The 21,274-nt window shown below is 47.1% G+C and overlaps 1 protein-coding gene across 3 annotated transcripts in view; it reads left to right on the top strand.

The window, feature by feature from the left end:
- The window catches only part of U2SURP (U2 snRNP associated SURP domain containing), an 878,864-nt gene extending 858,715 nt beyond the window's left edge, over positions 1–20,149 (top strand). For all 3 annotated transcript variants that reach the window (XM_078666425.1, XM_078666427.1, XM_078666426.1), the window contains one exon: positions 19,617–20,149. In XM_078666425.1, the coding sequence (XP_078522551.1) occupies positions 19,617–19,755 (139 nt within the window). In that variant the 3' untranslated portion in view covers positions 19,756–20,149. The remainder of the gene's footprint in view (positions 1–19,616) is intronic.
- The last annotated feature ends 1,125 nt before the right edge of the window (positions 20,150–21,274 follow it).

Consider the following 21,274-nt stretch of genomic DNA (forward strand, 5'->3'; position numbering starts at 1 on the left):
GGCATTGTGTTCGCCAGCATGTCGTCGTGGTGTCTATACAGACGCAGCCCCTGCGTGCTGACATCAGTTCTTTCTTTTTCCACACCAGCCTAGTGCAGATCTGGGGAGAGCTTGCCCCTTAGTAATTTTTTGACTAGATTTATTCGACTTTTGTCAACATCTTTTTCGAGTCTTCGACTCCTGTTGCGCAAGGAATGTCCCATGGTCGGACTGGCTACAAGCCTTTTGACTCCTGTCGCAAACTGATGGCTGTGACGTATCCCCACCTCGTGTGCCTCTGGTGCCTGGAGCGCGACCACGACCTTAAGTTGTGCTCCGACTGTCAGGCCATGAATCCGAAGTCTTTGTGGGAACGGTCCCGAAAGCTTTTGGATGCTCGGCAGTCCACTCGGCGTCACTCCCGGTCTCGCTTGAGGGTAAAGTCTCGTGACCGGTCGCGGAGCCATCACACTCGTCCAAGTCTTCGCACTCTTCGGGTAAGTCGAAGCATGTGAAGAAGCACCATTGCTCTATGCCTTCACCTGGTTGGCTGACGCGATGCGGGACCCGGAGCGTCGTCACTCTACGGCTCCGTCTCTGCGCCTGATTCAGGGATGACTCCGAGCCTCCCCCCATTTCCGGGAGCCAGAGCATCCCCTGCCCAGCTTCGTACGTTCTACTACGCCCTCCACCGTGTGTTTCAGCAACCCGATTCAGTTGGTGCGCCTTCCTGCTCCTCGGAGCCGGTTGTGGGCCCTGGGCCTTTGATTCCAGCACCGGAGGGCCCCCATGGATCCAGGCCTGGATCCGGTTTGGATGCTGGTCGACCTTCCCTGGTGACAACGTCCCCGACTGTGCCCCTGGCATGCCCATCCTCATCCCTGAGATGGACCCAGACCAACGTCAGCTGACGTAGAATCCGACACGGTAGGGTAATTTCGTTTGCTTGTTCATCCCAGGTGTTCCGTATCGCCCGGAGGGTGGTGATGAGGATTGGGAGCGGTCTTCTGACCCTTTAGCAGACCAGCTAGATGAGCTTTTGATGGCTGTCACCTTTTTGGTGACGACAAGGCAGCCTTTGGCGCATTAAGGATTCTCGAGCTACAGCCAGGTCCTTTGGCCTCACAGCGAAGACCCGTCCACCTCAGTCTGCTTTTCGTCCCTTTAGTGGCTATGGAAGGGGCACCCCAATACGTCCAGCCAGACCAGCCACCGGGTCATGCAAGCTACCCACTCTCAGCGTGGCTGCGGATTTGGGACCCAGAGATGTGGGTCTTTGGGCCAGCGGGTGGGCCAGTCCACCCTTTTCACCCCTGCAGCCGCCTCCAAACCTTCTTAGTCCGACCTTCCAGAGCCATCAGCACCCAGTTGGTGGCAGGATTCGCCATCACCTCCCCCACTGACAGACCATCACGTCGGACAGGTGGGTTTTGCAAATAGTCTGAAGGGGCTACTCCCTCTGCTAAGAGACTACCCCTCCCTCCCTCCATGCTACCATCTGTCAATCGCATGTCGAGGATCATTTGGCACTTCTCCGCTAGGAAGTTTCGTCTCTCTTTGCCAAGGGAGGCATTGAGAGGGTTCCTACTCCAGAAGTCGGTCATAGTTGCTATTCCTGCTACAAAGGCCTGCGTCCAATTCTAGACCTCAGGGCCTCAACCGCTTCCTCTGGTAGGAGAAGTTCAAAATGCTAACCCTGGCTCAAGTCCTGTATGCCCTCGACCCTGGAGACTGGATAGTGGCGTTGGACTGGCAGGAAGCCTATTTTCACATACTCATCCTGCCAGCCCACAGGCGTTATCTGCGGTTCACGGTAGGTCACAAGCATTTTCAGTTCACCAGGCTCCCCTTTGGCCTTACCTGCGCCCCTTGGGTGTTCACAAAAGTGATGGCAGTTGTCTCAGCTCATCTGTGCAGATCAGGGGTTCCAATCTTCCCCTATCTCGGCGACTGGCTGTTGAAGGCGGGCTCGCCCTAGGCTGTCCTCTCCCACCTCCAGACTACGGCGGACCTCCTGCACTCGCTGGGGTTCACTATCAACGTGCCAAAGTCACACCTGACCCCCTCTCAAATGATCCCTTTCAATGGAGTGGTTCTGTATGCAGTGCAGTTTCGGGCTTATCCTCCTGAGCAGTGAGTCTGGGATATTCGGGCTATGATACCGATGTTTCAGCCTCTATCCCGGATTTCGGTGGGAATGACCCTGAGGCTGCTGAGCCTCATGGCCTCCTGCATCCTGCTAGTGGATCATGCCAGATGGCATATGTGGGCTCTACAGTGGGACCTGAAGTTCCATGGGGCCCAGCATCAGGGCAATCTTTTCGACTACGTCCAGATTTCGGAGGGGACTGCACAGCAACTGCAGTGGTGGCTAAAAAACAAAGCTTGGGTCAGAGGTAGATCCCTCTCCCTTCCCCAACGAGAACTCACAGTGGTGACAGATGTCACTCCTGGGATTGGGCGGCCATTTGGGAGAGGCCGAGATCAGAGGCGTCTGGTCTCCAGCGGAGTCCGGGCTCCATATCAACCTGCTGGAGCTCCTGACGATTCGTCTGGCACTGAAGGCATTCCTTCCCTCTCTCAAAGGGAAAGTTTTGCAGGTGTTCACAGACAACACCACCGTCATGTGGTACTGCAACAAACAAGGTGGGGTGAGGTGGGGTCGTGGACTCTGTCAATAGGGTCCTCGGCTCTGGACATGGCTGGAACATCAGGGCATTTCACTGGTGGTTCAGCACCTGGCAGGTTCCCTGAACGCCAGGGCGAACAAACTCAGACTCAGGTGACTGGTGGATCACGAATAGCTTCTTCACTTGGAGGTGGTGTAAGGTCTTTTTCAGCGGGGTGGAGAGACTTGGTTAGATCTGTCCGCCACCGAAGAGAAGCGCAATGTCAGCAATTCTGTGCATTTGAACGCGGCACTCGCTCGGCAACGCTTTTCGTCGCAAGTGGAACTGCGGCCTTCTGTATGCCTTTCCGTCTGTACAACTTCTTCCCAGAGTGCTGAAGAAGATCAAGCGCGACCGGGCCCAAGTGATTCTTGTGGCTCGGGAATGGGCATGAAGAGTCTGGTACCCAGAGCTCTTGAGCATGGCCATTAATCCTCTACTCAGACTGCCTCTTCGGGAGGATCTTCTGTCACAGCAGCAGGGGAGGGTCTTTCACCCGAACCTGTCCTGTCCAGCCTCCACCTCCTTGCGTGGAAATTGCGCAGCAACAGTTGACAGCTTTTGACCTTCCTCCCGGAGTCAGTAACGTCATCTTTGCAGCCAGGCTTCCCTCCACTAAGACAGTATATGCCTGTCAATAGAATAAGTTTGTGGCATGGTGCACAGCAATTTGTTAGGATCCCCTTTCTGCCCCTCTTTCAGAGGTCCTATTGTATATTCTTTGTTTGGCCCTGCAGGGTTCTGCCCTGGGCACTCTTTAGGGCTATCTTTCGGCCATCTCTCATTTACTTCGGCTTCCAGATCAGGCGTCTTTGTTTAAGTCCCCTATTGTACAGAGATCCCCCAAGGGCATTACTCATCTCTTCCCTCCTTCTCCTTTCGTAATGCCCCAGAGGGACTTGAATCTGGTCTTAACGTACCTTGTGTGCTCCCTTCGAGCCTCTTCACAACTGTCCTCTCAGGCTCCTCACTCTGAAGACCGCTTTCCTTGTGGCCATCACTGCTCGCAGAGTGAGTGAATTCCAAGCTCTTTCTTCTAAGGCCCCCTATTTTTCTATGTGCATCCGGACAAAGTGGTGCTTAGGACAAGGCCTTCGTTCCTTCCCAAAGTTGTAACGCCCTTTCACATTGGACAAACCATTACTTTGCCCACCTTTTTCCCCACCCTCCACACCTTTCCAAAGAGGAGGAGAGACTCCACCGTCTTGACACCAAGCGTGTACAATCTTTGTACCTTGATTGCACAAAAGATTTCCGGGTGGACGATCAACTCTTTGTTGGCTATGTGGGTGCCAAGAAAGGTCGGGCTGTTCAAAAACAGACCATCTCTAGATGGGTTGTCCTTTGTATAAAAATCTGCTATGATTTGGCGAAAAAAGAACCTCCAAAGGGACTCCATGCTCATTCTACCAGAGCTACGGCTGCCACCACTGCTCTCGCTTGCGGAGTTACACTCCTCGACATCTTTCAGGCAGCCACGTGCGCATCCTTGCTCAAGTTCACCAGACATTACTGCCTGGACAGCCAAGTCCGGAGAGACGGCTATCTTGCCAGTTCTATCCTCTAGAAATTTCTGGTGTGAACTAAGTTCGCAGACCCCTCTCTGGGGTTGGTATTGCTAGGGTATCTATTCTAAGGTAAGGAATCTATAACTAACAGTCTCTTTCAGATTAACAAGTTACTTACCTTCGGTAACTATGTATCTATAAGAGACATATGTTAGTTATAGATTCCTTACTGCCCCACTCTACAAACAGACTTCTAGGGACAGGGACTCCCTTGCAGGGCCCTAGTTTAGTGCACCAGTGGTCAGTGTCTTGCATGGCGCTGCGCTTCTGGCATGGAAAGTCGTGTCAGAACTGACGTCCGCTCGCAGGGGCGGCATCTATATAGACAAGTGATGTCATCCCCGCGAACACTATGCCGACGACGGATGCGGAATCGACTGACACCGCCTACCGACGTGTAGGGGTACCGCTAAGAGAAAAAATTCTCCGGATCCAGTCTGACGCCTGGGGTAATTCTAAGGTAAGGAATCTATAACTAACATATGTCTCTTACTGATACATCGTTACTGAAGGTAAGTAACTTGTTCGTCTCTGCTTCTGACTGGGCTCAGAGAACGACTTCTCCATAAACAGCACATACACAGTCCTATCTTCACAAGCCTAAGGAGCAACAGGTGCAGTTCAACTTTGGTGCAGCCTCTTTGGTTTATCCAAGGTCAGCAGGACAGTCCTTTTTCGGTCCTTTTCTCTAATCTCTCTTCAGTCATCTTCATCCGTCCAAACAAGATCTGAGTTCCCTGGGGACAGGGGTGCCTCTATTATGCCAAGAAAGTGCCCCTAGGTGACCTCGTGGTCACTAGTTAATGGGCTACTTGGTTCCCTTCCTGTGAAGTGTCAACTAGCTATCCCACAGTGCTCTAGTCTGCCCACTCTTAAGACAGCTGAACCCCTCTCTTAGTGTGTGGAGCTTGGCTGCGCAACCTAGGGGTGTGGCTACCTCTGGGCTACATGCCCATTGAAAAAACGGTTTGGCACAGATTTTCCTTCTCTGTTCCCACTGCAAGTCTGACTACTTAAACAATAGAGCAGCTGCATGTGTGTGTACCATTGGTGTACCACTCCTTTTGAGGCAAGAAAGCGTCGGAAGTAGAAGTTCTAGTGCCCTCCGACCACTGTGGCATCTGCTGCCTCAAAACTGTTCCGACTCCTCCCCCTCAAATCACAACCTTCTGTTTTTTTTATTTTTGGAGAGGGTGGACACATCAAACGTCTGGGTTATCCAGCTGCTATGCCAGGACTTACCTTTCTATCTTCTCCGCTATAACACACCCAATTCTTTCAGGGCATGCTCGCTGAAAAGACTGACATAGGATTTTGTTCCTTTTACTTCCTGGTCCCAAAAAGGATGGAGACTTATTCTGTATCTTCACCTTCTCATCCTGTTCATCCTGTAGGAAAAGTTCAGGATTCTATCTCAGGAGAGAGGTTCTGTTGGCCTTGAACTCGGGAGATGGGTTAGTCTCCCTGAATCTCCAAGATGCCTACTGTCCTCTTCTAGTCCTCCCCTCAGGCACTATTTGAAGTCACATTGCAAGTCTAAAACACTGCTGGTTTGCGGTAGTCCTGCTTAGACTGATGATAGCTCCATGTGCCTTTATGGAAGTGCTGCCAGTTGTGACAGCTTTGCTGCAGACAGCAGAGTCCACATATTTCTGTACTTATGTTATGTTATGTTAATAACTTTTATTGGGCGCACAGCTGCCCCAGCAAAGGGGCGTCCTGGCGCCTGATCAAATGTCACAACACAACAAGTCAAAGCTGAAAAGACAGGGGATCAGTTAGCAGTGACAAACAGATGAGTTTTTATGGCGCGCCTGAAGAGAGTTAGGCAGTTAAGGGCACGAATATGGACAGGAAGAGAGTTCCACAGTCCTGCCGCCAGAACACGAAAGGAACGACCTCCCATCCTAGTCAGTCTGAACCTGGTTTTAATCGCCAGATGAAGAAATTCCGACCTAAGAGCCCGCGCAGGAACATAGGGGGAAACAAGATCCGCAAGAGCTGGGGGAGAGGAGAGTTTCAAGATCTTAAATGTAAGACAGAGAGCCTTAAATTTAATTCTCTGTCTAACCGGCAGCCAGTGAAGAGAGGTCAAGACTGCAGAGACAGAACAACGTCTCGGAAGGCCAACAATGGCCCGTGCCGCAGCATTCTGCACCCTTTGCAGCCTAGTAGCCTCCGCCTGATTCACTCCAAGCAGCAGTGCACTCCCGTAGTCCAGTCGAGAAAGAATAGAGGCTTGGACCACCAGCTGCCGAGTGGGGGGGTCGAAGAATTTGAGGACAGGTCTCATTCCTCGCAGAATACCATAGCAAGTAGCTGCAATCTTCTTCGTGTGGCTGGTAAAAGAGAGAGTAGGATCCAGCCAAACCCCCAGGTTCTTATCTTCGGCAGCTGGGATGGGAGTCACCCCCAATTCTGGAGGCCACCACTGATCTCCCCAAAGTTCCTCCTGCTTCCCTAGAATCAGGACCTCGGTCTTTTTGGCATTTAACTGTAAACAGTTAATGCGCATCCAGTTAGCCACGGCTATAAGTCCTGCACGGAATCTTGGAGCAGTCACCTCAGGGTCCCCACTGAGTGTCACCGCCAGCTGCGTGTCGTCGGCATACGATGTCATGGTTAGGCCACTCTGTCTAACGACTGCAGCCAGCGGTTTCACATATAAGTTGAACAAAGTGGGGCTCAACGCAGAGCCCTGAGGGACTCCCAGTCCCAATGGATGGAAAGAGGACTGACCAGGTGGAATAGCCACTTTAAAAGACCGGTCCGAAAGGAAGGAGCGAAACCATTGGAGAGCCGTCCCCTCAATTCCCACTTCCACCAACCGCCGCATCAGAATGTCATGAGACACCGTGTCAAACGCGGCGCTCAGATCTAACAAGAGGAGCGCCGCTGTCTGCCCCGCATCCAGCACCGAACGCAGATGCTCAGTCATAAAGAGCAAGGCAGTTTCGGTGCTGTGTTGTGCCCGAAACCCATTCTGGCTCTCGTCTAGAATATTATTGCGAGAGAGGTGGGCGGACAAGATGGAATTCACGTGTGCCTCAGTGACCTTGGCGGGCCAAGGCAGGAGGGAAATGGGACGATAGTTCTCAGGTAACAGGGGATCAAGATTAGGCTTGGGCACCTGACTAATAAAAGCAGAGTCCCTAATTTTAGTCAAGTAACAATGACTCTTCTCAATGGCCTAGGCTTTACCATCAAGTACAGAAGTCACACCTCAGTCCACCACAGTGAATTACTTTTATTGTGGTGGTTCTTGATACAGCCCTTATGAAGGCCTTCTTTACTTTCTCCTCAGAGGATCAAGCTTAATCTCAATTCTTCAGGTTTTGCACCTGCATGGCCTCATGGCTTCGTACATCCTGATAAGACTCATCCAGTGGTGTTTGAGGAGGCAGTGGTTGCAACACTAAGGATGTTTCTCGGCGGACTATCAGTAATTACAGTCTGAGCACCAGAAAGTGTACTGGTGCATTACTTCCTTGGCCGAAAGGCGGATGCTCTATTGCTCCCACTAGAAGACCGTAAGTGAGAGTTACACCCTGAAAATTACAGAGGCGAACTTATCAAGTATGGGGTTTTCGCTTGTGGATCTTTTTGCTACAGCCCAGAACGGGAAGTGCCCTAAGTTTTGTGCCACATAGTTGACTCTGATTGGTCCCCTGGAAGATGGCTTATGGTGCATCTGGTTTCGGGGGCTGCTGTATGCGTTTCCACCAATCCCACTTCTCTTAAGAGTACTAAGGAAGGTGCAGGAGGATCAGTTGATTCGGATCAGCCCAAACTTGGCAAAGAGTATATGGTCTGCCAATCTGTTAGCACTCGGCCAGCCTAGCCTCTCCAATGCATAATAGATATGCTCTTTATGCAGCATAATCGCGCCCTTCACCCCAGTACCTAAATACTGCGACTACACTTGGAGGAATTAAGTTGTCCTAGTTAGCCATTTTATCTTCCTGATGAGGTCTGTGAAGTTGTCTTGGCTGCTGGCAAGCCATCTCCTGAATCTATTTATGCAGGCGACTCAATTTAGTTCATTCCGTGATGCAAGTCAACAGGCATCAACCTCTTCAAATCTTGTCTTGCCTTTCCTGACCTTTCACAATTTATGTTGTGCCTTGCTCAACAGAGCCTTGTGGTGGCTTCTGCTCAAATACCTAGTGGCACTGTCTAGTCATATGTCTTCCTGCTCTACCTTTGTTGTTTAAATCGCTACTTGTGTACTTGTTTCTAAAACATCTCTGTTTAAGCTGATGCACATTTGGTGGGTTTAACTTCTTATTCGAAAAATCGCTCTGTAGGTGGCAGCTTCTACTTTTTGTAGGATTTAAAACTTCATACATACTCAGTGCATCCACTTTTCACGATTTGTACCTCATAAATTAGTACTTTGTCCCTGCCCACCATCTTACCCAAGGTGGCTTCTGCATTTCATGTGGACCAGTCCGACACCCTTCCTTTGCTCTTCTCTCTCCTCATCCTGCAGAACGGGAGAAACAACTGCATAGTCTACATCCAAGACGTGCTTTGTCATACTACATTTAGGGCATGCAACAGTACCTAGTTGATGACTCCTTCTGATGGATACTTTTAACTGCAGATCCCATGCATTCGTAATCCCCAAGTGCGGATTGGATCTGGAAGATTTTTCAACATAGCCCCTGCGCTCCAGCAGGTAGTACTATGTAGGACTGCTGCAGTTTAGCTTTGTCCCGGAAGTTATGCTAGGAGCCTCATATAGGCACCAATCAAGCGCATTGAGGTCTGTTGCTTTCATTTCTGCCCCCTTTGTATAAGGATCCGAAGTTGGCTCCTATTTTCCTCATTAATTGACAAGTTTCTTTCAACCAAACTTTTGTTCCAGTGGGCAAGAGACCATGTTCCCTCCTAACACTGCAGGGTTTACCCTTGCAGGGCTGTCGCAAAGAAATATCTGTAGCAGAACCCCACGAAGTGTCTCTGTGGTGTTTGAGAACATCTCCAAGGTGCGCACGGAGTGCATCCTGACGAACGCGAAGGCAATCCGGGAATGCAAAGCAGAGATGTGCGTTGTCAAGCACCACAGAAAGTCATGTAGAGCTTGCTCTTGCCCGAAGTTGAGGACACAGAGCCGTTCCTGCATTCTCGATCAGCCCTGCGACAGGTCATCATCCCAGTCCACGTGTTCAAGTAAGTCCAAATAAAAAAAAAGAAGCAAAAGTCCAAGTGGACCTTGTCTCAGCCGTGCCACTTTGTCTGAGGTGTCACGAGGACGCCAAAGTACCCACTATCATCCTCCTGCTCCCCTATTTGGGAGCGTGTTCTGCAGTGACTTCTGATGCACCCAGAATTTCTGGGTTTGTCAGTAATGCCACAACAGATTGAGGCGTTTAGGGAGGCCATACTACACATCTTCGGCATGCTACCTGCTCCCTCGGGCGTGTCTTCGGGCCCCATTGTTCCATGCAGGCTTCCAGTGGGTTTACGGACAACAGACCCACCCTCTGCACCGTACTGTGTCTCATTAACCTGCTTCGGGTTCAGCTTTGACTCTGGAGCCAAATCCAGGCCCAGTCCTGCTGCATAGATGCCAGCTTTTACACCACTGGCGCCAGAAGAGAATGTTGATCCCATAGTTCTGCCCAATTCCAAGCTGAATGGGTCTCGACCTTGGCCAAAGAAGTGCTCAGGCTTAGTTCCGATGTGTATAGACCCAAACACTGATGTTGATAAGACAGCGCCTTTGTCTGGGACCTGCCCTCCAGAGCTCGAACACATGTTCAGAATGTAGTCCCCTACTACCATTCAAGAGGGACCTAACAGAGACCCTCAGGGGGCACTTACACCAAATTCTGTTCTTACCCACATGTAAACACAGGTGGAATTTCGTTATAGACCTGCTTCTGGTGACTGTCTACCTAGCGAAGCACTGTACTACTGAGAGCCAGATAGCCCATTCCACCAAGGTTAAGGCCGCTACCACTGCAGTGACATAGAGTGTGGCAGTCCTAGACATGTGGCAGGCTGCAATGTGGATGTCAGTTCGTATGTTCTTGAAGCATTACTGCCTTGACAGCCAACTCTGATGGGAGGGACATTTTGCCTGTTGTGTACTACGAGACTTTTTGGTTTCATCCCACTCACAGACCCTCCATCCTGGGGAGACCCTGTTTTGGTATCTGTTCTAGGGTGAGAAAACTGCAGTGAGAAGTGTCAATCAGAAGAACAAGTTATCTACAGTAATGCTCTTTCAGGTTTAGACTTCTAATGGCAGATTCCTCAGCTTAGAATATTCTCCAGGCGTCAAACTGGATCCATTTTGGTCTACCCTTTTTGAGCTATTTGCTTCCAGGGTGCTAGATACATGTCCCCTAACAAACTTACGGGTGTTTAACCCTTGTGGAAAAAGTCAGATAGATGTCTGTGTCTAATCCCCATTTGGTCTGTCTCTGTTGCTTAGGTTGTTGCCATGATGCCAAAGCATGCACCGAGTACAAGTCGATGCACTCCAAGATGCTCTGCGAGCGTGCGCTGAAGCTCCTGGCTTCTCCACAGAGTTTCCACTCCCAAGGGAGATCTCTAGGCCACTCCCCGAGTCATTATTGTACACTGCCGTCTGCCCACTCCAAAACATCTTCCTCAAAGCTAGGTAAGTCCAAGAAGCACAAGATGTTGATTGTTCTTCAGCTTCCCCATCCAAGCAGTGTGCTTAGAGACACCGCTCTCACATTCGACCTGTGGAGCTGGCAGCAGGCCGCACTTCCCAGAGTTCCCTGGAGCTGGAGTGACCCCCACTCAATTAAATGAATTTTACAATGCCCTGCATGCCATCTTTGGGTCACCGACTCCCTCTTGGTGCACCATTGGGCCCCATGGAGCCGAGAGGTGACCTTGCTAGATTTCCACTGGCTGGTTCATCCCACAGCGCTAGCCAGGCCCTCTGGATCCGTCGCCAGATCCGGTGGGACACCGTCATGGATTCTTCTCCCACCCTGGCCCGGTCCTTCCAATCCACTGAACAAAGGGCCTATTGCTATTTCAGAGTCTGAGGTGACGCTCAAGGAGGACTCAGTTGCCATCCAGGCTGTATGCACCTTTGAAGTTGCCACCCTTGAACGGCTCTACCCACCTGAAGAGGTGGGTGGAAGAAGGGATATGGACTCTTTGAGGAGGACCCAGACCAAGCAGTCAACTGGTATGAGGAGCTGGGTGACGCCAGTGGTCTAGATACCTCTCCTGACTCTGGCCTGCTTGCCTTTCCGGTGGCTGTTTTGGGGAAAGGTGCATCATTTGCAACTGTGATACGTAGGGCAGCAGAGGTAGCTGCCAGCTGCTAGGGCAAGTACCAACGTCTTGACTGAGGTGCTTCACCCAGGGTGAATGAGGCCCTCACAAACGTTCTTCTGGGGCCTGGGCTAAACTTTGCACAGGGACTCCTGTGCACCGCACGATAGTCCATCGACATCATCCCAGACTTCCTCTGCTAGCATCCCTCCCCTGAGAGCCTGGTTGTGCAGGCCTCAACAGCTGAGGTCAACACAAAAGCATTCCCTTCCATTCCACTAGATAAGGAATGCAAGAGGCTGGACACTTTTGGGAAGAGAATCTTCTCTTTCGCCAGCTTGGCGTTGTGGTCAGTAAAGACCACATGCTACTTGGGCCGATATTCCCATGCCCTATGGGCCTCGTTGTGCACTGCTGCCCTTGCTCCCTGAAAAAGGCATTGGTTGGCCATTGGGATGCAGCGAAATTCGCCATCAGGTATTGATTGAACACCACAGATTCTCTAGGCACGGTCATGGTCTCTATGGTGGCACTTGGACGCCACACCTGGTTGTGGTCAAATGGGTTCTCGAGGGATGTCCAAGCATCCTTTTTCGACATAGCCTTCGATGTCTCCCGCCTATATGCTGACAAATCTGAACCTGCGTTTGAGTGATTTTTGAAAGCTGTGCCACCATCAGATGTGACTAACCCACAAACTGCGAGCTCCAAGAAGAATTTCGGAAGAGCGTTCACTCGCGGAACGAACAGCAGCCGAAAATCCAGTGAAAACGGAAATAATTGAGAATATACAAGAAAAGAAAGAAGATGTAATCCCCTTTATGCCGCGAAGAATCTGACAACAAGACAAGTTCCATTAAGTTCTCCCTGGCCATTAGATCACCGAGTCCTACACTCACACCCACAGCCGTGAGGAAGACCTTCCTAGAAATCCTCTCGGTCCCTTGCACGAAGGTGGAAACGCGTCGGCACCTACACTACAACTCACAATTCTTTTTTCACGTGACTCTGAGCATCACCCTACAAAATTTGAAAGCTCAAGCTCATGTTTAGTGGAAATAAGATGGTCTAAATATTAGCAGTGTACTTGTAAACCACTCAGAGCACAGTTTTATTCTTTGGACCATTCAGTTACAGACTATTGAGGATAATTTGGGTTCAGTCTATCCAGATACAGTAGTAAAATAATGTAGGACGTATGAAATGTATGAGTTCTTAATAGGAAGAATTTTGATATATGTCTTGCTCTGGTTTTTTGATATTTGTCATTTGTAAAACCTTTATGAAAAATGGATGCATAGGACACTATGTACTAAATCAAGAAAAAGTAACGTAAAATGATTTGTATACTCGGTTTTTAGCAATCCTGAGAAAAAGAAGTAAAGTCCATCCTTGAAAAGGAACACTCCGTAGTATTTGTGTTGTGTTGATCATCGCCACATTAGCAGAGAGAAGTAGACGATGTCTATCTACCATTGTTGTTAAATTGGTAAAAGTATTGTGTTCATTCATAGAAAATCGACGTAGGTAATAAATATAAGCCTAGGTCATGAAAGATGTATTTAAATTCATGGTCCCAGAGGCACATTCGCATGTACGCTCTTATATAGATTTCAGCCTCTGGTGTCCTTAACAGGATCAATCCCCTTACCCTAAACAAACCATCAGAACCATGGGCCTCTCTTTGGCTTCTAGGCCACAGGAACAATCCTTTCATCCCTTCTGTGGTTGCAGCTGGGGCTCCTGTGGGCCCAGCAGGCTTCCCAGCCTTTTCATGGCTGGGCTCCCTGATCCCACAGAGGGTGGGGAAGGCAGTCCCAGAGCGCTGTCAAGTCCCCCTTCCCCCTCCAACTGCCGCAGCCTTCAAGCAACTTTCGGGAACCTTCCATCAAACATGACCATCCTATTGGCGCCAAGATCTTGTACCACCTGCCCCGGTGGAACAACATAACCTGTCAGGAAGTCAGGTTTTGTTGGCAACAGGAGCCATCAAGAGATTTCCAGTATTAGAGATAGGGCATTGTTGTTATTGCTGTTAATTTCTCTTGTGAAAAAAGAATGGAGGCCCCCTCAACACCTTTTTGTGAAAATAGAAATCCTTATGTTGGCTGAAGTCGTGTGTGCCCTAGACCCTGCTACTGGATGGTAGCTTAGGACTTCCAAATCTTCACGAACTGAATCTACACACACTCCACCTTCATGCATGGAGATTGAGTTGCGACAGTTGAATGCCTTTGATCTTCTGGCCAACATTTGTGATGTCAACCTGGTAGCCAGGTGTCCCTCATAAAGACTATATTCCCATGCTATTACGACAGATTTGTGGCTTGATGCTCCTCTGGTCATGTTGGCCCACTTTTGGCATACATGTTGGAGGTATTATTGTTTGTGTTCTCCTTACCCCAGTAAGGTCTAACCTTGGGCACTGTTAAAGGTTATCTTTTGGCCAAATTGTCTTTCTTGCTGTATCTGATCATCCCTCACTGTCACCCATTATGACACTTTTTCTTAAGAGCTTGCAATTCAATTTGTCAATTCGTAAGCTTTATTCGATTATTCAATAAACAATCATAAAAGCACACAGAATATAAAAAGACAATCAAGTTAAAATTGTTAAAAGAGAGTTACAATATATTACAAGATATTGAACAGTTCAGTTGAGAGGAATACCATAGACATAGCAGCAGTTAATTATATAAAAGGCAAAATTAGAATTCCAGGCTTTTTCTAATGGACACTGATTTTAAAATAAAGGTTGCAGTAAAAAACAGATATCCGAGGTATCAAGTGCAAATAAAAATCTCAGGGCGTTTGCAACTGTAAACACAATGTTTCTTAAAAAGAGGTTTGAGATAACAAAGACGGAGGTGCAAATACAGGGGGAAAATTAGCATAAAGTGCATCGTGCTCTGTTTGGAGGTTCCATCACACGGGCATGGAGATGACGTATAGTATTTCATCCGAGGGAATGCCACCAGGTTATGGACTATGCCTAATCTCAGCCTTGTAAGAACATACTGATGAGACTGTTTGGTAATTACTTTTAAATACTTAGGCATGCCATAAACTTCCTCATTATTAGATTGATAAAATACATGAGTTGTTAAATGACTACATTTATCTTGGCGCATTTTAGATTTGTTCCCCAGAAAAACACTTTTGACCTCCTGTTTAGGTATATTGATAGCACATGCGGGGTCACTAAAAACATCCAAATCAAACATTTCCTTATAAGATGTTAAGACATATTTTAACCAAGGGATCTGGCGGACTTTGTCCAAGCGAAAACAGTCTTGTATTATTCGCCTGGTAAATACTGTTTCGTCCTTGGCCCAGATTGACCTCCAAACCGTAAGTGGTCTCAATCCTGTTAGGTCAGTCAGATATTCCAGCCCCACCTCTTTATGAATCAGTTCGGTAGATGCCGAGGGGGGGAGGCAAAGGAGTCTCTTAAGGAATGTATTTTCAGCTACTTGCAAGTCCCCTTGATTCCAATGTCCCCAAACTCCTGAACCGTAAAGAGCAACCGGGGCACATCTGTGCCGGTAGACATTTAACATATCAGGAATGCGGCGACGACCTAATTTGGAAGCAAAACGAAAAACTCCTGAAGACCCCTTGCCCATCTTAGCCTGAATATTAAGTATCTCTGGGGCCCACGACCCGTTGTTGCTAAAAGTTATACCTAGATAACAGAATTTGTCCACAACCTCAATTCTATGATCCTTAAACTGGAAAGATTTAAGTTGATTCACCTTTTTCCCGCAAGCCATAATAAAAGTTATAGAATTATTGATTTTTAATTTCCTCCCCTTAATAAAATCATAAAAGTGATTCAATAATTTTTGCAGACCTATCGGAGTTCTCGAGAGTAAGACAGTATCGCCAGCATAAAGCAGTAACGGGATAGCTTGGCCCTCGACTTGAGGAGCATCAGCTTGGACATTCCTCAAGTCGGATTCCATAGCATTTATAAAAAGGGAAAAGAGTAACGGATTTAACCTTAATCTTCTTCGTGTGTTCCCCCGCTAGGCCAAAGCGAATCTGTGCTGACAACTTGTTATATAGTCTGGCTAAGAAGTGAATTATAGCAGCTGGGGCTCCCATTTCGAGTAAGGTGGACCATAGGAGAGTATGATCCACCAGATCAAAGGCACTAGAGAGGTCTGCGAAGCTGAAAAATAAAGAGCCCTGCTTAGCTTTGGTATATTTCCCAATGATAAGATCTAAATTAATGCACTGCTCAATAGTGCCAAGACCCTTACGGAACCCAATTGGGAATCCGCAAGGATATTGTTGGCTTCAGCCCATTCCTCTAGTCGTAACAGTAGGACCCTGCTCATAATTTTTAACGAAGAATCCAGAAGGGAGATAGGGCAGTAGTTCTTGGCCTCCCCTCTATCGCCCTTCTTATAAATCGGCAAAATTATGGATTCACTCCATGTGGAAGGTGTATTATCGCTAACGGAGGCATTAAAAACCTGGGTCAGGAGGGGGCACCAAAGCGCCGTATCGGTCTTATACAGGTCGACCGGAACTCCGTCCAGTCCTGGGGCCTTCCCCCCCTTGCTGGTGCGGATAGCATTATCAACTTCAGAAAGTGTAATCCCCAGAGGTTGTATAGATCCTAAGATAACAGCACTTGAACTATCATGATCCTCTCTGGTCGGATCGAAAATTCCTGTAAAATATTGGACCCAGTTGTCCTCACTAACCTGGGCTGTTAAAACTGGAAATTCCTCCTTTTGGAGGAATGGTCTGTTAACAGTACTCCAGAATAACTTACTGTCACGCAGCTCCGCCGCTTTAGTCAGGTTGTCCCAAGCTTCCTCCCTAAGCTCCAGTTTTCTACGGGTTAGCTGGTTTTTGTAGCTTCCCTGAGATGCATAACGGCTTCCCTGTTTCTAGGGTGGCTTGACAGTGCCCTCTTTAGTTCTTGTAATGAGTTCGTACAGGCTCTGTCAAACCAACCTACCGATGCCCTCTTTGATATACCCTTAGTGATGGTGAGGGACCTTTTAATTATTTCGCCGAGTTTTTCAAAATCGGCGATAATACACCAAGGGGCAGCATCATCATCAAGGCAGCGGAATAACTCTTCAGAGCCTGCTCCCACTATTTTCCACAACAGTTTATCAGAGTTATCCCCACACCATTTGATCCTAATACCATTTTGCCTGCAAGGGGTAATTTCATCAAGAATCCTACGCTTAAGTGTGGGCATAGTCCCCCAGATAGAAGTCGACATAGTAATGGCATTGTGATCACTAAGACCAAAATCAACAATGGTAGGAACGGCACAGAGTGGAGCGATATGCACCGAGATCAGCAGATGATCTATAACGGTGGCGGCGTTCCTCCCTACGAAAGTCGGCACAATATTGCCCTCTTTATCCACAGCAGGTTGAATGATTAACAAATCAAAATTTAACAAAAGGGTATTAAGGGAGTCGCCATAGGGTGTATGAATGAAATGGGCCCGATCCCCTCCATTAATCCCATCAAACCCACATACATTTGTGAATGAGTAGGGACAGATTCGAATATTGAAGTCCCCTCCCCAGACAATATCATAAGGATTATGAATATCCCTACAAATTTTCCTGACAGCTGACTCAAGTTCATTTACAACACGGGTACTAGTGGCATCAAACATATTATTGTAGTGATTAATTAACAAGGTATCACGGCCCCCTTTTTGTTCCAACCATAGTATTTGTGAAAGGAACCCCACAATAGAATGGGATTTCACACGTACTGGGAAGTTGACAGACAGTAGGGTTACGAGCCCGCCTTTTGCCCTACCCATAATAGACTCTTGCGCTGGACAGTTATAGGACGCAAAGCCATCGAAGTAAATATCTATCGTAGACCAGGTCTCTTGTAGGCAGAGGATGTCAAACTTGGAGATGGATTCCCTCCAACCGAGAGACGACACCTTCTGTCGCCAACCGGCAATATTCCAACTCATAATTCTAGAGCCGGGGGCGAAAGGGACTGTCTCTGTGAACCCAATAACACTAGGGAGTGCTAAGATTGATAACGACTCCTCTTGGGTAACCAGAGAGGCTAATGGGTGGGGGGGACCACTTCAACTACGTCCTAAGAGCTTGCAACATTTGTTACCTCTTACCCCTTTTATCATGCCCCATTGGGAACTTAATTTGGTCCTAACATTTCTCATGGGCTCCCCGTTCAAACCTCAGCATTGCTGTCTGCTCAGATTCTTAAATCTTAAGACGGCCTTCATAGTTGTCATAATATCAGCCAGAAGTGTTGGTGAGTTTCAAACACTTTAATTTAACCCTCTGTACCCTAGCTTTTACCCAGACAAACTGGTTTTTCAGACTCTTGTCTCTTCAGAAGGTGGTGACCTCTTTCCATGTTAACCAAAACATCACTTCGCTGAAATTCTTAACTCCACCTCATCCTTCCAAGAAAGAGAAGTGACTCCACTGTTTGGATCAATAAAAAGAATGCTGTCCTTTCACATTGATCCCACCAAAGACCACGGAGTGGACAATCAACTTTTTATCGAAATCACAGGAGCGTAAAAAAGCAAGGCAGTGCAGAAGTGAAACATCTCTTGACAGATTGTACTTTGTATTACCGTCTTCTAAGCACTAGCTAAAAAGCAACCACATCTTCTAAGCACTAGCTAAAAAGCAACCTCCTGTGGCCTTGTGGGCCAATTCCTCCATAGCCAAGGCCCCTACTCATGCTTTAGCACGTTGGGCGCCTGTCCTGGATATCTGCCAAGCTTCTACGGTCACATCCCTCCACACATTCATGAAGCACTACTGCTTGGACAGGGCCATCAAGACTGGCGTTTTGACCATTTGATCCCTCTAGATTTTCTGGTTTGAGCTAGTTTGCAGACCCACCTCCAGTGAGGTGTTGCTTGGGTATCTATTCTAAAGTGAGTAGTCTGCAGTTAGAAGTCTCTATCAGAAGAACAAGTTAATTACCTTCAGTATAAACGCTTTTTCAGGTACAGACTGTAACTACAGATTCCTCAGTGACTCTCCCATCCTCCCTGTTCTGCGAACCCGGCTCTTTGTTCTAGCAATCTGCACACTGGTCAAACAATCATTCTGACGTAGCTCAGTGTTTTTAGTGTGGAAATAGTCACTAAAGAAACAGGTGTCCGCAAGCTTCGGTGGTGGCTATATAGGCCCACGCATGTCACTGTCAGCGCAGAGCCGATCGCCACCGCCAGCATGCAGAGGTACTGCTCAAGATTTCTGAATCCGGTCTGACACCTGGGGAATATTCTAAGGCTGTATTCTCCAAAGTCGGTCCTAGTGGTCCAGATCCGTGCCAGAATTTTAACATATCCCTATTTAGATAAATGGAGGTTTCTTCAAAATTTCACATAGAACCAGCCCTCCAGGACCGACTTTGGAGAACCCTGTTCTAAGGTGAGGAATCTGCAGTTAGTCTCTACAAGAAAACGTGACCAAAGATAAGTAACTTGTTCTTCTAGTTGATACTCTGTCTGACTGAAGATACTTTATAGCCCTTCCACCCCACTTTCTGTGGAGTGGCCTCTTTTTAACATCTAAAATGGGCCCATGCTTCTATTCAGCACACTGCTACCAACAATTGTCCACACTCTGCTTCCGAGATTGTGGAATGGGAAAGGATGCAAAACTGACATCAGCATGCAGGGGTGGCACTAATGTATGGCTCCGCTCTATCACTTCTGGAGTGGTGTGAAGTCAGCACTGAGCAACAAAATGCCACATAGCAGCAGGCGGGGGGCTATGTTATGATAGTCTCCAGATCAAGTCTGAAAACTGGGAGTATTTTAAGGTGAAAAATATGCAGTTCATTTATCCCACTGAAAGCATGTTACTGAAGGTAAGTAACTCGTTTTTCAGGTGGATAAAAAATATTTCCACATATTCCTCACCGTCCTCTATAGTGACATGATTATAAGATCCCATGATATGCAAACGTCAATTGTGTTGCATTTATCTCTGCAATGCTCCTTTCCGCATGTCAGAAAGTGGGTAAAAAATATAAATAACAAATATTGGGCAGTGGTGGGTGCTTTATATACTCTTGTAAAGTAAAACAATTTTTTTCTGTCTGTGGCACAAGTAAATATTTTGGGGTTTTTCCACAGATCACCATCTTCTTCTAGAACACCAAAAAGGTCAAGAAGGTCTCGATCCAGAACACCTAAGAAGTCTGGGAAAAAGTCCAGATCACCATCCAGATCACCACACAGACCACACAAGAAGTCGAAAAAAAGCAAACACTGACGAAACGCTCACTTTTTTAATGAACCCTCCTACTGGAAATGCATTTTTCTTTTTTGTGCCTGAACTGTCACTTGTAAAAACAAAAAAAGACAATCCAAAAAAAGCATTCATGCTATTTTTTGTGAATTCACTTCATGCTCATCAGTAACTACTGTACATCTGTAAAACCACCATTGTTTTATATTGTAAAAATTATACTCATTGTGACTATTCCCCCTCTTATTGAAATTTTACTTTAAGAACTCTTATCAGAAATGTGTAATTGATTTAATGCCAGTAATATTTTGTTTTAAAATGTCTTAGAAAAGTAGAAAAACATGTGTTCCCCTGACATTTTGTAGCTTTGAAAATTTGAAGTAGAATATAAATAAAATATGAACAGATGTTTTCTAAATAGCAAGAGCACTTTCAGTTCCTGATAGTAATGGTGATTTGACTTATGTTGCCTGAAGCAGGGGGAGACCACTCCTCTTCAATTTAATGTTACAGTCAGGGTGTTAGACAAGCTACTAAGCAATTTGTAACCTGCACAGTTAAATGTTTGGTTTTATTGCAACGTTGCAGACTTTTTAGTCCTCTAGTCACAAAAGGGGAACCAGGTACTTTAAAATATGTAGCACTTTCCTACCCCTTGCGATGCCCAAAGTGCTGTTTGCATTGTTAATTAAGTCTGTTCTCTATATGTTTTTTTCATATAACTCTTCATTGGCTTGTTGAGTTCCTTGAGCGTACTGATTACATTGTGTTCATAGGGGTACCATTCAGATGTGTTGCTAAGACGTTGGTGGTTGTTGTTTGATGTGTTCTGTTTTTGCCCATATGAAAAACAGTTATGTTTTCCTTCCACTTTTTAAAATATTTTTATTTTTATCTAGCTTTCCACTCTTGAATGTTTTTAAACCCTACCATCTTTTTGCATGCAAGTACACATTTTCAGTTTTGCAGAACACCTTTTATTGGTGAGCGTGTCAGCAAGTCAGCTTAAATCCTTCTGATTCATCAAGGTTGGCAAATTTCCAAGCATTACAGCTTTATGCCTTTTACACCAATTCTTTGGTGAGTCTCCATCTGTGAAACAGTTTTCCTTGTTTGAAATCAGCCAGTGAGTGCGTTAGTTTTTTTTATAATTTACATAGTGGCGGTTAACTACCATATTACTTGTCTACCGTAGTTACATAATTTTGTACATCTTGTGTCCAGCCAATGAGTGTAAGTGTTTACAAAACGCATATGCTCCTAATGCATCATAAGTGTTTAGGGTTATTGAAGACGTTAAATCTTTGTATTGAAGAGTAACTCTGGGTGCAGATGCCAGCATGTTCCATACAAGTTTTTTTGGTGCTGCAGAAAAAGTTTCTGCCCAAAATCATCTACAAGCTCTGCTCGTTTGGCCCCGCCCCATTTTCTTTAGTTGCAAAGGTCTTCCTGCCTTTTCTCACATTGATGAACAGCTTACCAAAAGGCCTCTGAGGGCAGTTCCGCCGATTTTGGTGACTCATCTTTACCAAACCAACAAGCA

This window comes from Lissotriton helveticus, chromosome 11 (genome assembly GCF_964261635.1).
Source record: "Lissotriton helveticus chromosome 11, aLisHel1.1, whole genome shotgun sequence".
Taxonomy (NCBI): Eukaryota; Metazoa; Chordata; class Amphibia; order Caudata; family Salamandridae; genus Lissotriton; species Lissotriton helveticus.